This window comes from Manis javanica, chromosome 1 (assembly GCF_040802235.1).
Source record: "Manis javanica isolate MJ-LG chromosome 1, MJ_LKY, whole genome shotgun sequence".
NCBI classification, from domain to species: Eukaryota; Metazoa; Chordata; class Mammalia; order Pholidota; family Manidae; genus Manis; species Manis javanica.
Window position 1 is genome coordinate 170,541,068 of NC_133156.1, and position 16,102 is coordinate 170,557,169.

At 46.6% G+C, this 16,102-nt stretch overlaps 1 protein-coding gene across 1 annotated transcript in view; it reads right to left on the reverse strand.

The window, feature by feature from the left end:
• The window catches only part of TCF7L1 (transcription factor 7 like 1), a 139,107-nt gene extending 123,257 nt beyond the window's left edge, over nt 1–15,850 (reverse strand). The window contains exons 1-3 of the mRNA XM_017674300.3: nt 15,365–15,850; nt 15,218–15,281; nt 14,846–14,973 (exon numbers count right to left, since the gene is read on the reverse strand). Coding sequence (XP_017529789.2) covers nt 14,846–14,973; nt 15,218–15,281; nt 15,365–15,598 — 426 coding nt within the window. The 5' untranslated portion in view covers nt 15,599–15,850. The remainder of the gene's footprint in view (nt 1–14,845; nt 14,974–15,217; nt 15,282–15,364) is intronic.
• Between the last annotated feature and the right edge of the window lie 252 nt (nt 15,851–16,102).

The window sequence follows — 16,102 nt, forward strand, 5'->3', positions numbered from 1 at the left end:
GTGCGGAAAAGGAAGCCGCCGAGAGGCGGCAGGACGTCGTGGGTCAGTCCTAAAGAGGAGGGCATCTTGCCACATGTGCAATTCCCTCTAACTTGATGCGTTAGCCGATTTGGTAGAACATCTATTTTCCTGAGCTAGGGGCTTGGTGAACGAGGCTTGCGTACACTGCCATGAGACCCTAGGTACATGCCTACCTACCCACCTAGCTATCTTAGGCAAATTAACAGTAATCATAAAGATGGAGCACAGCGGTAAAGTGGAGGAGGGGAGGTGAACATCTGCTTTAAAGAGAGGTCTGTTTACCCCCAGTGTTTAAAAACAAAAATCCTGAACTCCCTTTCTACCTCATCACAACTTCTTTAACATTTGTTTTTAATTTACCCAAGATCATAATCTTCACTGAGGACCACATATGAGCCAAACTTGAACTTGAAAACTAGGCTGGGCCTTTTGTTCTGCCCCTCAATTAGTGTACAAAGGGGCTTCTGATTTCTGCTTCCCGCAAGAGTCTGAAACACTTGTTCCTATTTATGCAAGGCTGCAGCCAGCCTGTGGGTAAAGAGCCCTAAGACAGGTATCAGAAAATTAAGGTTCTAATCCTGGCTGATCCACTGTGTACCACTGAGACAAGCTTATTTCAAGCACCAAGCCCCATCTTTTAATACATTGACAGTTCCCTGCTAGCTGGGTGCACGGAGTAAATTAAGTGAAATCATAAAGAGCTACAGAATTCTAATTATTCCCACTGAAAATGGAGTATGAAGAGCAGAGTGGTATCACAGACTAATCTATGGTTCCCGAACTGGGTTTTGTGGAAGCACTAGTCCCAAAAGATGGAAGTAAAGGGTTGTATGCCTCCTTCACATACCCAACAAATATTTATTGGGGACCTTTCTATATACCTGGTGCTGAGAATACAACAGACCCACTCCACACTTTCTTCAGTGAGTTTAGGATCCAGAGACAAGTGTGTATCAGATAGTTACTTGCCACATATTTAGCAACACTGAAATAAGCTCAGTTACAGGTCACTGACAATATGCAACGGGGAAGCACGTTTAAGGCTGGGAGGCAGGGAGTATGAGGTGAGACGTACACACGAGGGAAGCAGGTGCTGAGTGTGGTATTTTGAACACAAGGCAAGAGGCATCCTGTATTCTACACACCTCTGTAAGGGATGCATGGTGCACACTGACATGTGAGAGGCCTGAGAAGTCCTACCTATTATCCCAAGTATGCTACTCTGGGCAATGCTGGTAGGCACTACTATTCTCTTAGCCTGTAAGAACCTTCAGCATGAAACAAAAGCTGTTCTGAGTGTAACTGGAAAACTATCAAGTGTCCTCTCAGAACAGCCAAAATACCTTAGAGTTACTAATGTAATTCTTAAGTATTTTCTTTGGCGCCAGCCTATAAAAACATATGGCTTTCACAACAGCTAACAGACTCCCAGGATCACAGATGAAGGAGCATCCGCAGCTACAAGCCAGTGGGCCAGATTCAAAGTTCTACCTCCAGCACAGACATCTGCTTTATTTTTATTTTTATTTTTTTTAGAGAAAGAGTGCCATCTGCTTTATTTTTAAAAGGATGTACAGCCTCAACACTGGGATGAATTGAGAAACTTTTCAAAAAAGTAAAATAAAAATAATAAACCACCAGCAATCAACTTATCAAAGATTATACCCTGAAAGACATCAGAAGTGAACAATGATTTCCCTATTAGCCTAAAAATGTGCAGGAGGAAGACAGATTTTGCTTTTGGTTTATTACATATGATGCTTCATGCTTGAAGAGGGAAATGTAAATAAATAACAAACGGTCACCTGTGTGCAGATTCTGTGGGCAAGGATTTCACTAGAGGGAACAGTGATCAAAAGGGACAATGGATACTAAAACCTGTGGGTGCAGGTTTGATGAGAAGTAGGATGTTTACATAGTCACAAAGTATCTTCCCACAAAATACTAACTAATTACAAAGAGGAAAAATAGTAACTTCTTGGAAAAATCTAGCAAACATAGCTTAACCAAATTATCAAATTTAACATCACCTGTAATGAGAAAAATAGGTGGTACCTTCTGAGAGGCACTGAGACAGTTACCACCTACAAGGTGTTCTTATCTAAAATATACAAACCAAATCTACTCATGAAGATACCTCAGCAAAAAAAAAAAAGAAAGCAGACTTCAAGGTCTTCTGCAAAACAAATGTCTTGAAATTCCAAAGTCAAGAACACACAAGACATTGACAAGATGTGTTCTAGATGGAAAGAGACCTAAGACACAGTTAAGTGTAACTCATGACATTGGACGCATCCTGGATACCACCACCCACTCAAAACTTTTAATTTTTTTTTTCTTGCTACAAAAGACATTGGGAAGACAACTGGTAAAATTTGACTAAGGTGTATAGATGAGGCAACAGGACTGTCTCTACGTTCATTTCCTGATATTGGTAACTATACTCTGGTGAATGTTGTTGGCTTTAGGACATATATATGAAGTTATCTAGGAGTAAATAGGCATTTTGCCTGCAACTTACCCTTAGGTGGCTCAGAAGAAAGTTGCAGAAAGACAGATAAGGAAAATGTAGTAAATGTTAACATGTGGAGAAATCTAGGGAGAAATACATGGAAATTCTTTGTACTATTTTGTATTTTTTCTGTGTCTGAAATTATCCCAAACTAAAAAGTTAAAAGTTAACATACATAGATTCCATATACATGAATTGTATATAAATCATCCTGTTAACAGCTGCTTGATTAAAACCTCATACAAATTGGCAATTCTATTTAACTGATATCTAAGTCTTTGCAAGGGAACTGATAACCATGTTAAATTAAAAATCTGTACTAAGTTCTGAAGTTAATGTGCTAATTATTTTTGTTTAAGCATCTCTGGTTCTCCCATGACTATACCATTTAATCATTTCCTATAAAAATAATTTAAAACCATAAAACTCTTAGGAAAAAACATAGGCGAAAATCTCTTGGACATAAACATGAGCAACTTCTTCATGAGCATATCTACCCGGGCAAGGGAAACAAAAGCAAAAATGAACAAGTGGGATTATATCAAGCTGAAAAGCTTCTGTACAGCAAAGGAGACCATCAATAGAACAAAAAGACATCCTACAGTATGGGAGAATATATTCATAAATGACATATCCGATAAAGGGTTGACATCCAACATATATAAAGAGCTCATGCACCTCATCAAACAAAAAGCAAATAATCCAATTAAAAAATGGGCAGAGGCTCTGAACAGACACTTCCCCAAAGAAGAAATTCAGATGGCCAACAGACACATGAAAAGATGCTCCACATCGCTAGTCATCAGAGAAATGCAAATTAAAACCACAATGAGATATCACCTCACACCAGTAAGGATGGCCACCATCCAAAAGACAACAACAAATGTTGGTGAGGATGTGGAGAAAGGGGAACCCTCCTACACTGCTGGTGGGAATGTAAATTAGTTCAACCATTGTGGAAAGCAGTATGGAGGTTCCTCAAAAAACTAAAAATAGAAATGCCATTTGACCCAGGAATTCCACTCCTAGGAATTTGCCCTAAGAATGCAGCAGCCCAGTTTGAAAAAGACAGATGCACCCCTACGTTTATTGCAGCACTATTTACAGTAGCCAAGAAATGGCAGCAACCTAAGTGTCCATCAGTAGATGAATGGATAAAGAAGATGTGGTACATATACACAATGGAATATTATTCAGCCATAGGAATGTTACAAATCCTACCATTTGCAACAACATGGATGGAGCTAGAGGGTATTATGGTCAGTGAAATAAGCCAGGTGGAGAAAGACAAGTATCAAATGATTTCACTCATCTGTGGAGTATAAGAACAAAGAAAAAAACTGAAGGAACCAAACAGCAGCAGCCTCACAGAATCCAAGAAGGGACTAACAGGTACCAAAGGGAAAGGGACTAGGGAGGATGGATGGGAAGGGAAGGCCAAGGGGGAAAAAGGGGCCTGACGATTAGCACACATAATGTCGGTGGAGGGCACAGGGAGGGCTGTACAACACGGAGAAGACAAGTAGTGACTCTATAGCATCTTACTACGCTGATGGACAGTGATTGTAATGGGGTATGTGGTGGGGACTTAATGATGGGGGGAGTCTAGTAACCATAATGTTGCTCATGTAATTGTAGATTAATGGTACCAAAATAAAAATAAAAATAAAAATAAAAAAATAATGATTTAAAATACTGCAAGAAAATATCCAGTTATTACCACTTTGGTTGAAATTTTTGGCCACTAAAACCTTAATAAAGTCATAATCATACTATATATTATTTTGATGACAATTCTTTTTTTTTTTTAATATCCCAGAGATTCACTGTAGGATGTGTTTAGTTTTACCTTTGGACAAATCCTGGTTTTAAAATGCAATCTGGCCAAAATACTAATTCAGTGACCCTTAAATACTACCATTATCTGTTTTGCTTAAGGGGCACAGGGGTACAGATCATTCAAGATCAGGCCAACTGAGGCCAAACTTGAGTCTGAGACCCTTTAGTCACATGGCCTCTGCAAGGGAAAAGGGGTAGCTTAGCACAGGATGCTCATCTATCCCACCAGCCTTGGGCTCCTCTCCACACAAGTTCCTCTCCTCTCTTTCAACGAAAGGTCAAAGGGGCTCTCCCCAAACTCCAGACCCTTTCTCACTGTCCCAGCCTCTACCCTTATTAACTCTCCTTACAAGGGCCTGGAACACTGTGAAGATGATCTATTTCCAGTATAAAAACAAAGCAAAATAGAATGAACAAAATAGCAGTATACCAAGATACCACAGATACCAAGTATACCACAGATGCCAGGAAGGAACTAGTAGTTACCAAGGGGGAGGGGTGAGGTGGGTGGAGAGGGTAAAGGGGCACAACAGTTCACAATCACAATGTAGGCTGGTCATGGGGACAGTAGTACAGCATGAAGAATATCAGCAAAGATTCTGTAACATCTTAGTACATTAAGACATAGTAATGGCACTAGAGGTGGTGAGGATTTAATAAAATGGGTAACTGTTGAACAACTGTGTTGTATATTTGAAACCAACATAAGATTGTGTATCAACAATACTTTAAAGAAAAATAAATGATCCATTTCCTGCTTCAAAGTTTCAGCACCATTGTCTCCTACCAGACAATTTTAGAACAGAAAAGCTTATGATATAAAGTAGAAGTACAAAGGATTTTCATCTCATGCACCTCTAATACTCCTCTATGCATCCCATCTAGAAAAGCTTAAATAGATAATATAACAAGCAAAGACTGTATTCAATTTACACTAAAACAATACGTACAAGGGAGGCTGGCAGGGAGTAAGACGCAGGCAACACACCAAGTCAACAGATGCAAACGACATGTTACATATCAAGGTATCTAAGGAACCAAGTGGTGCACCACTTGGAGGTGTGCAAAGAAAAATACAGGGAAACTGGAGGGAAAAAATAGATTGAATGGAGCTGTAGAACACAGAAAAGCAGAGAAAGATTAAGACAGCAATGAACAGCATCTCTGAAACTGTAGAGACCAGCCATTGAGGCTTTGAGTCTACCCCAGGCAGAAGCTGTGATTAAAAGTGCCTGCTAAGTCTACTACGCTGATGGACAGTGACTGCAATGGCTGTGTGTGGAGGAGGGCGGTGGGGGGCGGGGGGAATGACATGATAATATGGGTCAATGTTGTAACCACAATGTTGCTCATGTGAAACCCTCCTAAGATTGTATATCAGTGATACCTTAATTTAAAAAAAGGTGCCTGTTAAGTGAAAGGGCTGGAAATGCCACCAAAAAGAATGAATGCAGAGATATTACTCCTCACTCATCTTTAACCTGTGCACACCGTTTCTTTGCATCCTGTTTCAAATGGCAGTTGTACATGAATATGGCTATCACTTCTCAGTGGAGGAAACCTGCAGCACTGTGGCTCTCCCACTCTCTGCAGAGGTGATCCTGGGCCCCTCGCTTACTCCGTTTCAGCTTCCTCATGGACAAAACCGAGATTATCATCAGACATGAAAACACTGCAACATGTTCCAAGTGGTAACAGTTGTACACAGTGTGATATAGTTGCCCTGGCACAGGGAAGGTGCCTACAGGGCCTTTTTTTTTCCTTTAATGCTGATGTTTAAATATTCATGCTGTCAACATTCAACAAATGTCTATGAATCATGTATCATGAGTCAGGTGCTACTGTTTCATAAAACATTTTGAGGTGTGCTTCCTCTGTAGTACTGCTTTCTGCGGGCTTGTAGGTCTCCCTAAGTAGTGAGCCCTGGTCCTCTGTGCATCATTCATAACTGTTTGATCCTGATCAAGTTCACAATCTCCCTGAGCTTGCACTCCTCATCTGTGGGACAGGCTGGATGGTCCTTCCAGCTCAGACAGATGCAGGGTCCTGGCATAAGAACAGTAGAGAGAAACACCCAACCTACCTCTAGTGGGGATGTGTCATAAATCCAACTAATCTTAGTGACCCTGACTAGCCTTTATGGAATGGATGGGGAGAAATGTGATCCTGGACATCAGAAATCACTACTGCCAACAAACCTGGATTTGTAAATTGATCAGCTTTTCATATCGGTCATTCTTCTTTCTCCTTCTGCATCATCAGAGGCACCCGTTAATGACTTATTATCTCTCATATTTATTTATGCCTTTCTTTTTTCCACACATTTTCTACAGATGTTCCTACGTCTCCAGGAGGACTTAGCTTAGACCCCATGTCTCCCGAACTTCTATCAACCATACTCAGAAGCCCCGCTTATTAATCTTCCCACCATACTATTGTTTTCAGAAAGAGACCACCTGGAAGATTACTTGGGAAGTGAAGAAAAAAGCACTGAATTACTTGAATCCTAATTTCAAATCATCTTACACACACACACACACACACACACGAGTAGGGTTGGGTTGGGGCGAGACTAAGACACTATAGTTCCTAAAATAATTCTCTTTGGAAATGTTTAGTATTTATTTCTTTAACAGTCAATTTACTGAAATAGCTACAGATGACTGGGACTGATATTTAACTTTCGGAGAGCTTTAAATAAGCAACCAATTTATAACATATTTTGTAAAGCGAACAATAAGGAAATACTATTTGCACGCTTGGCTCACCAGGGCTTGGTTTGTTAACCAAACTACAATGTAACACCAAGTGCAGGGGGAGTGAGCAAGTATGCTCCCCCTGTCTTCTGTCACACCAAAGACACACGTGTCTATTCCTCCAACCCTCACTGACTTCAGCAAGGAAAAACAGTCCCCAAGTTCATTCAGTTCAACTGTTAGTAGATAACCACTCTTTCCTCTGAAAGAGGGTGACCTGTGGTGGTGAAGTTCTTGGGGCCACCCTCTGAAGGTCATCTAACTCCTCTGGAGTGCGGAACTGGTGGAACAGCTTAAAACCACAGCCACTCATTTAGACAACTGTTTATTTGGGAAGAAACATTCCCCAGTCCAATCCATAAAGTCAAGGCAAATTAGCCACCCTCCACGCCAACTGATAGCTCACATCAGGACTTCTGAGCCGGAAGACAAAGGTCAGCAGCCCTTCTCCCAAGAGGAGGGGCAGGAGCTAGCTCTATCAGGTATGTGTAAGGTCAGAAGGTGCAACAGGAAGCCTTAGACTTGGGACTCACAACCAAGTTCAAATCTGTGCGCCGTCAATGACCACTAGAGTAACCTTGAACAAGATGCTTGACCTCTGCAAGTCTGTCTGCCCCACAGCAAAATGGGAATAACAAGTATCTACTTCCTAGCAGGTCAGAAGCTGTGAAAAAATATTCAAAGTTCTGGTAGCCCCTGCCAAGTGCTTTCCAAATGGGATGGTATGTTTTACACCCTTCAAGAACAGCCAAGGAGGGCATCCAATTTACCATACGTTTGCCAACATTCAACAGTCGTGTCAGACAAAATCGTTATTAACTTGGTGGGCCAAAAAAATAACCCTTTTCTTTATTAGCATTTTTTTGACTGTCTGGGAGGTTGAACAGTTTCACATATTTGCTAGTCATCTTAACACTTTTGGGGAATTTTTTGTTTATATATAAGTTTATTTTCTACAATTAGGGTGAACACTTGGGGCCTTGTTCCTCCTCTTCAATGAATTAGATTTCTAAAATGCTATAACACAGTTTGAGAGTATGAGTATTCTCTGTCCTAAGGACACCAGGTCACTAGTTAATACCACTCAACGCTTGACCAAAAATTCTTAAAAGGGGCCGTATATAGGATAACAATTTTACTATTTTATTTTCAAACTTGAAATACATATCTGAACTAAATGTTTATTTTCCCATGAAAATCTGTAGGCTATGCACATAATGAAAAGGAAGGATGTAGGGTTCTGAAATTCATTTTAGAACCTTACAGGCATCTGTCAGTTGAGGTAACTCAGCCCATCTGTAACAGCTTGAGCCTCAGAGAGACACTATACAGTATCAGGAGTTTTTCACTGGGCAGCACATACAGTATAGAGGAAAAGGCAAGTCCCCACCATTTCCCCTCATTCCCAAATGCCAAGGTTTTGGAAACTGCATTTATTCCATTGTTTCCTAAATCCAATCCAGTTTCAGAGAAGATAATAAAACACAGGACACAGAAAAACCTCCTCCAAAACTACATTATTAGATTAGCTAATTTGGGGCCATTTCTACATACTTTTAAGCAGTCAGTCCTTTCCCATCCCCTATTACTTATCACACCCCAGTATCTGCCTGACGGCAAATGAGTTGTATTTTGATTTCCATCTCTATCCCCCTTCAAAATCAGCCAGCTCCAGACAATAAGAAGGAAAATTTCCCAGGTAGGTCACATCTTTCAATCAATGCACAAACGTTTCATTATTTAACATGTAGTTAAAATGTTCCCAACCTTTTTGGCTTTATAATGGGATGCAGAGATGGGGCCTGAAGTCTCCCTACTTCCAGCACCCACACCCCAGCCAACGCGCCCCTGGTTTTACTGAGAATATCAAAGCCATCTAGCCACCCAGTGCACGCTACCTTCCATTTCTGCCAGCACCACCCTGCACGTTTCCGCATCCTCATCTTCAACTCTGGGCTAGTCTGCAAAACTGGGAGGACACCACTACTGCCGAGCACCCTCCATCAATGAAGGAAGACTGCCTTCTTCCCGAAGATCCAGTCTCATCTCTTCTTCCCATCTTCTCCCCATTCCTCTTCCACCCTGCCCCACTGCCCCTATACACAAGCTCCTGCTCCAGCATCCTAAAAAATACCCTCTTCAAAGCCTGCGGCTCTTCCCTTCCCTGTTCTTGTCACAGCCAAGCTTCCCTCCAGTTGTCTGCAGACTGGGTTCAACATCTTCCAGGTTACAGTAAACAGTGAAATGTGTAAAGTAACAGGGGAAGAGAGAGGAGGCTGCTCAGTCTGGGGTTCTGGCCGAGGACTGAGGGACAGGCACACAGCACCTTGGCACCCGTCAGGGAGTGCTGAGCTAGTATCACTGCCTCCCTGTCCATACCAACACCTGCCTGGACTACTTCTCTCCGCAGGCACCAACAGCTTCTAACTGCCCAATTCCCAAAGCTCCTCTGACTCTTTGACCTTCCTGTCCCCTCTGTCTGTGGCATCTAACACTGACGACCACCCCTCCACTTACCTCTCCCTCCAACTTCCATGTCACAGTTCCTCAATTCATCTCCTTCCTTGGCAAGTGCCCCCCCTCCATCCTCCCTGGCAACCCCTTCCTCTGCCCTGAGCATCCTCACCCCTTCCTCCCTTGCATTATCCAGTTGCTGCCATTTCAACTATACCCTCAACTCCCATTGAGCCCCATGTGTCCTTCGGTGAAACTCAGCAGTTCTCCCAATGAGAGCCTCACAGGCTACATAGGCTATTGTAGCCAAACCAGCTGATGAGCATCTGTCCAGCACTGGGGAGGCAGAGAAGGCAGGCCCAGGCCCCACCTGCAAGAAGTCACTCCCCCAGGTCACCCAGGCTCAGACACGGAGAGTTCACTGTGACGTCAGCCGCTTTCTGCCTCTGGTACCACCCCCTCTCCGCACAAAGCTAAGCCACCACCCCAGTCTCTCCTTTCTTCCCCTTCCATTCGGATATTCTTGGTCCCTTTTCACTTCACCCCCGGACTCGTGTGAGTCTCCTGACCAGGTCCTTTCTAGCTCCTTCTAGGTCCTCTCCCTACAATCACTATTATCTTTCCAAGCACACATATGAGGAACATCACTTCCCAGCACTGTTTTCAAGGGTTCTCTGATGCTTCTTGAATAAGACCAGATTCCTTCACTAGCATTCATGGCCTCCCATCCCAACCCCTCACTCTTCCAGGCAAATGGAGTAACATTACCCCAAATAGCCCAGAACTTTTTGCCTTTGTCCTACCTCAGGATGAGGGTGAAGGAGGACTTCCACTTTTCACTGTAAATACCTCTGTACTGTTAAAATTATTTATAACTAACAAGAACTACTTTGTTAAAGAATGCTGGAGTTTCAGGGACTAGTTTAGAACAACTTCCTCTCCCTACCTTCCTTCACCACGCCAGCCAAAACAATTTTTCTATTCTCTTTACTCTGAAAACTCTTCTCTGGAGTTTACTGGCTCTTAACATAAGACTTCCTACTATAGTGGTTTATGCTAACATTATCTATTCCTAACTCAATTTTTCAAGTCCTTTAGGGCAAAGCTGGGTCTAATTCATCCTACCTTCCTAAGACCCTTAGCCTTTGCCCACAATAGGTCCTCAAGAAACCTCAGATAAAGTTGAGGAGTTACTTATTAATCTCAAGGATGCCAATCTAAATTTCCCCAGTTTAGCAAGTAAAAGTTGACTCTAAATTGGAATACAAGTGGGATATTTGCATTATAGATTTTCCAATGACTTAATCATTTAAATTCTTTTTCATGTCACAATTTTTTGGTAACTTTGCACATAGCTAGAAGGCTGCAACACTCTGTTAAAGATTAGTTTTTTGTGTGTATGTGAGCCAGTCTACTTTTCTCCCCTCAAGAAGGGTGTGAGCAACCTATAACTTCCCGTAACTATAACAATGCAAGTCAGGTATTCCTTGCCAGATCCACTCCCACCCAAAGGAAAAAGACTGACGGGTTTCAAGACCCTCGACACAGTTTGTCACTAAGTGTCACTCCAGCAATCCAAGTGCCAAAACTTCCAGCAATGTAGGCAGGGCCCTCACAAAAGCTCATTCCATGTGAAAAACCTTCATTAAACCCCAAGTTACATTTAGAAAAAAAATGTAACAGATGTTATATTTAGATAAAATGGCTGAAAAGAATTTTACCAAAAGCAGTGCGTTTATACTGATCTTCCAGAAGAAGGAAGAAGACTTACATGTAACTCCTAAAAACTGACTTCTCAATATACATACAAAGATTTCTGTCAGAAAGAAAACAGGAGTGCTCAGGATATTGGCAAGACTGCCCATGGGGAGCAGTGGGATGCAAAGGACATAAACACAAGCACCCATTTGGGGAACAGAACAATTTCATCCAGAAATCTGAGTTGGAATTGTCTGAGAAAGGTTCAAGCAGCGGGATGCTTGAGTTGCATGACAGTAGCTCTTACATTTACAAACTGGATACAAAAACATGGACTCGCTCAGCAACTCTACCTAGAAGTGTTCTATTCCAGAATGTCATTAGCACTCATATTGTGGTCAGTCAAACTACTGTCACTTTGTAGCTCGTTCACTGAATCACAACCTTGTCTTTTTGCCTCTTATTAGTCTTAAAATGATTTCTGACATCCCCTTTCTTCTCTGTGGATTTACATTTTCTTGACAAAACTCTAGTCAATGCACTAGAGTTTAGGAAGCTGGTGAAGCCTTTTCATGAATGAATGTGTAATTTCAGGGTGACTCTTTGAAGGAGTGAAAAATGGTCTATGGCAGTCATTCTCCCTTTCATAGGCCATGGAGTCCCCGGGGCTCCAGATGAGAATGAATCACAGCTCGAAGGCTTGGCACACACCCCAAGTTAAGGGGACCTCTTCTCTAAAGAGCCTGGGGAAGAGGCCACTTCCAGCCTCCCAGCCAACCAGAGTAGAGGGCAAAGGGAATGCATGGGAAAGGGCTGACCAGCCCCAAGTCACCCCAGCAGGAGCTGTGCCAGTGGGTGAGGGTGTTGCAGCTCTTCTCTAGCTACTCCCAGGGCCAATGAACACCCTGAAAATGCTCCAGCCAGTCCCCACTTCTGCTTTTGTCTTGGTATTTCCAGAAAGTGTTAGAGCAGCAAAGAACTGAGGTCACTCAATTTTATTACTCTTTCTAAGCCTTAGAACAGCAAAGCCTAAAGTTGTGAAATTTAGCGATAAAACAAAAGACCTAGGATGCCAAGAGAGACCAGATCATATATTCTAGGCAACCCCACCCCCACCTCAGTCACCTCCCTCCCTGTTCCTCTGTCCCACATCTGTCTACACTCATTTTACCAGGCTGGGACCCCAACAGAGGGCCACTTTGTCTGCCCCTACAGTCTGCCTATAACAAGAACCATGTTAATTAAATTAATGTAATCATCTGGAGGAAAAGCATCACCTCAGTCCTGTAGTCCAGACAGTCAAATGCTTCAGTGTTTCTCACTTGCTTTCCTAACTGGCCATGATGCCCAAAGAGAGCGTCAAAATTAGCAGGTACCACTGAGCTGATCTAACTGCAGGAAACATCCCCAATATATGGATGAACTTTGTAACCAGGCAGGCCTACCACAATGATGGGTACCTAAGGGGCCAGGAACTATGGGGGAATTGAACTTCCTTCTGTAAGGGCAGTTCACCACGGAGACGAGATATAGGCATGGGAGTGGGACAGGACATGCTAGGTCCCTTAAGAAGCAACCCGAGCAAGAGATTGAGTGTCTTGGGGGCTTGAAAGGAGGACGGTGACAGGAACAGAGCAGGAATAGCTGCAGGAATGAACAGGGACAGTCAGAATGATGCAGAGGAGAGGCAGGCTCCAAAATTCTATGTAGGCCTGGATTTGGTAATCAGGAATCCTCAGTACAAGCAAGAATCAGCCTTTGTAAGTTCTTGAGCAAAAGAACATGGAAGTTAGTAGGAGGAAAGGAGGGGACTGACAAAAACATTAAAACTGTCCCACTTGGGCTCTAGGGCTTGGGTTGCCCTAGAGAGAAATGGGTAAGTAGAAGAAATAGCTTGCTTGAGGGAAATAACTAGTCATATTTGGGACATTTCTGGTAACTTTCCCTGCCTCAGGATCTGGATCAGTGGTGACTCACAGATGTTAATACCTCCCAGGATCCTCTTTCCAGACATCTAACGGTAAATGCAAAAATGAAACTTTGGTAGCACAAAGGTATAGGAATCCTTCCAGAACTTTCATAACTGAGCTACTTCTCCCACATGGGAAGGAATCAATGAAAACCTAAAGTCACTGCAGCTTGTTTTGAGCAAGTTTTACTCATACCTTTTTCTTCTGATATGAATGAAAAAAAGCAACAGCCAGACGCCCATATCCAGTTTATATTCAGGACTTCCCAGGGGGTTCAAAAGCAGAGACAAAGCTTTGGGGTCTTCTGTGCTTGAAAGGTGAGAGGGCCGTGTGGTTCCCCCCACTCTCCTCTGGCTTGGTCAAAGCCCCCCACCGCCACTTCCACATCCCATCTGGCCAGAAGAGCGCGTCTACTGAAGCCACAGCCGGTGCCCCGGCTCTCCACCGACCGCTGTACCATGCATGACAGCGCTCATTCAGCACCGAGAGCTTCTCTGGCGGCCCTTCAATTACGATCATTATTTAAGTATAGCTTGAGCATAAAGTGACTTTGTCGGGCCCTGCTCCTAAGGTGAGAACATTTCCTCCTCCGATGCAAGAACGAAGTGGCGGGCCCTGGAAAGCCGGGCGGGAAGCAAAGAGGACTACTGCCTTGCGCCTGGCGCCCAAGCGACAGAAGCGCAAGAGCCTGCCACATAGTAGGTAGGCGAGCGCCCACGATCTGCCATAGGTCCTAGCACCTGGACAAAGGGCCCTGGGGTGGGGAGGCGGCTAGGGGCACACAAAGGCCTCGCCTAGCCGGGGCTGTGCCCCTCGCGATGCGGGGGGCGGGAGTTTGGAGCCAGGGAGGGGGCGATGGAATCCGCCCTCATTTGCACGTCGTCTGGGGCCCGGTCAATTTGCTTAATCACGGCTCTAAATGCCAGAGCGCAGCACACAATGCGCGCCCATTAACAGGTTTAAAGTGTCGCAGCGCTCGCTTTAAATGAGAAAAGGCGTCAACAAAGGGGGAAAAAGCCAAGTTCCTCATCTTGAAGAATGCCTCGGGTCACCCTCGAAATCATCTAGGGGAGTTTAAAATCCCGATCTACAGAACAGTTGAGGCCTCTGCGCTATGGCTGGGGGTGGGGAGAGGGGTGTGAATAACTCGCCAGAAATACTAATTCGCAACCGCCCAGTGAAACTGGAGTCGGGGGGCAACGTTGCCTACCCAGCTCCCCCGGCTCACTGCCCACAGCCAGGGAGGGCTGACGGATTTCCAGTAAAGAAAGCGAGACTCCGATCCCCCAAAGCCGGCACAAATCCGTTTTCCTTGAGTGAGAGCAAAGAATTTTGGAGGCCATAGAAGACCCCAAAGAATTGGACCCTAAAGCCTCTCTCCCCAGGCAAAGGAGAGAATTTAAACGAACTTTACTTTCCACCCAGGCATGGCCAGCGCAGCCCACCGCTCAGCCGCCCGAGTAGTTAACTCCGCAAACAAGCTCTGCCCAGGATCCTCACGGGACGGCCCCATCCCCCACCCCATCGCCGAGGCCGGGGCGCATCCCGCGGGCCCCGGCCTCGCACCCACCCGGCGCGGCGCGACAGGCACTCACCGTGCGCGCTCCTCCCGGAGACAGGGGTCCGTTGGACAGGTACGGGCTGCTCAGGTCCGGGATCATCAGAAACGGGTACCCAGGGTACGGGGGGCCCTTAAAGAACGCGCCGTCCTGGGGCCTTCTCACTGCGGGCAAGACCAGGGCGGGGGTGAGGCCCGGGCCCTCGGGACAGCGCGGCGGCAGGGAACCCAGGGCGTGGACCTGAGGCTCAAGCGCCCCCCACGCGTGCCCCAGGACCGCTGAGGCCAAGCCAAGAGGGGCGGAGAGCAGCGGCACGGCCACCGGGCCGAGGGGACCCGTGGGCGGCCTGAGTTCAGGCACGGAGCGCAGCGGGACCGGGGAGTGGGGGCTGCCCCGTCCGGCACGTACCTTCGGCGAAATAGTCCCGCGGCTTCTGGAAAGCGTCCCGGGCGGGCTGCGGGCGCCTCTCCGCCTGCGGAGGAGACACAAAGGCGAGGGCGGGTGAGCGGGCGCGGGGCCGCGGTCCCCCGGGGTCGGCCGCGGGAGCCTCCCTACCTCCGAGTCCGAGCTGCTGCTCTGGTTCTCTGACTCATTGACCAGGGACGACTTGACTTCGTCCAGGTCCCGCTGCGCCGAGACGCTGTCGCTGCTCGGCTCCTGCTCCTCGCCCCCCTCGTCCTGGAAGGGGATCAGCTCGTCGTTCGCCCCGAGGTCGTCCCCTCCGCCGGCCGCCCCGGCGCCCGCGCCGCCGCCGCCTCCCCCGCCGCCGCCGCCGCCGAGCTGGGGCATGGTGGGGCCGCGGGCCGGGGCCGCCGCTCTCCGAGCCCCTGGCAGCCCGGCGCGGCCCGGCCCGGCGCCCCTCCCTCCCGCTCCGCTGGCCGCCGCGGCGGGCGCAGCAACAAAGTTTGACAGGGCGTGGCCCGGCGGGAAGCGGGGCCGGCGCGGCCGGGCAGGGGCGGGCGCGGCGCGGCGCGGCTCGGGCCCCTCGGGCGGCGCCGAGCCCAGGGCTCCCCAACTCGCCGCCGCCGCCTGCTCCGCCGGGGCGTCCCAGCGCCTGGCCCGCCGGGGAGGGGCGAGCGGCGAAGGAAGGAGGGACCGCCGGGCTGGGCAGGGGGGCGGGAGGGAGGAGCCCGGCTGCAAGCTGACACCCGCGCGCCCCGCGGAACCCGGAGAGCTGCGGCGCGCACACACGCCCTCGCGTCCGCACTCGCGCTCGGCTCGGGCAAACCTTCCGAGGGCTGCACCTCCCGCCGCGCGAGCCGCCCCCTCTCCAACACCCGCCCCGGCACCCCC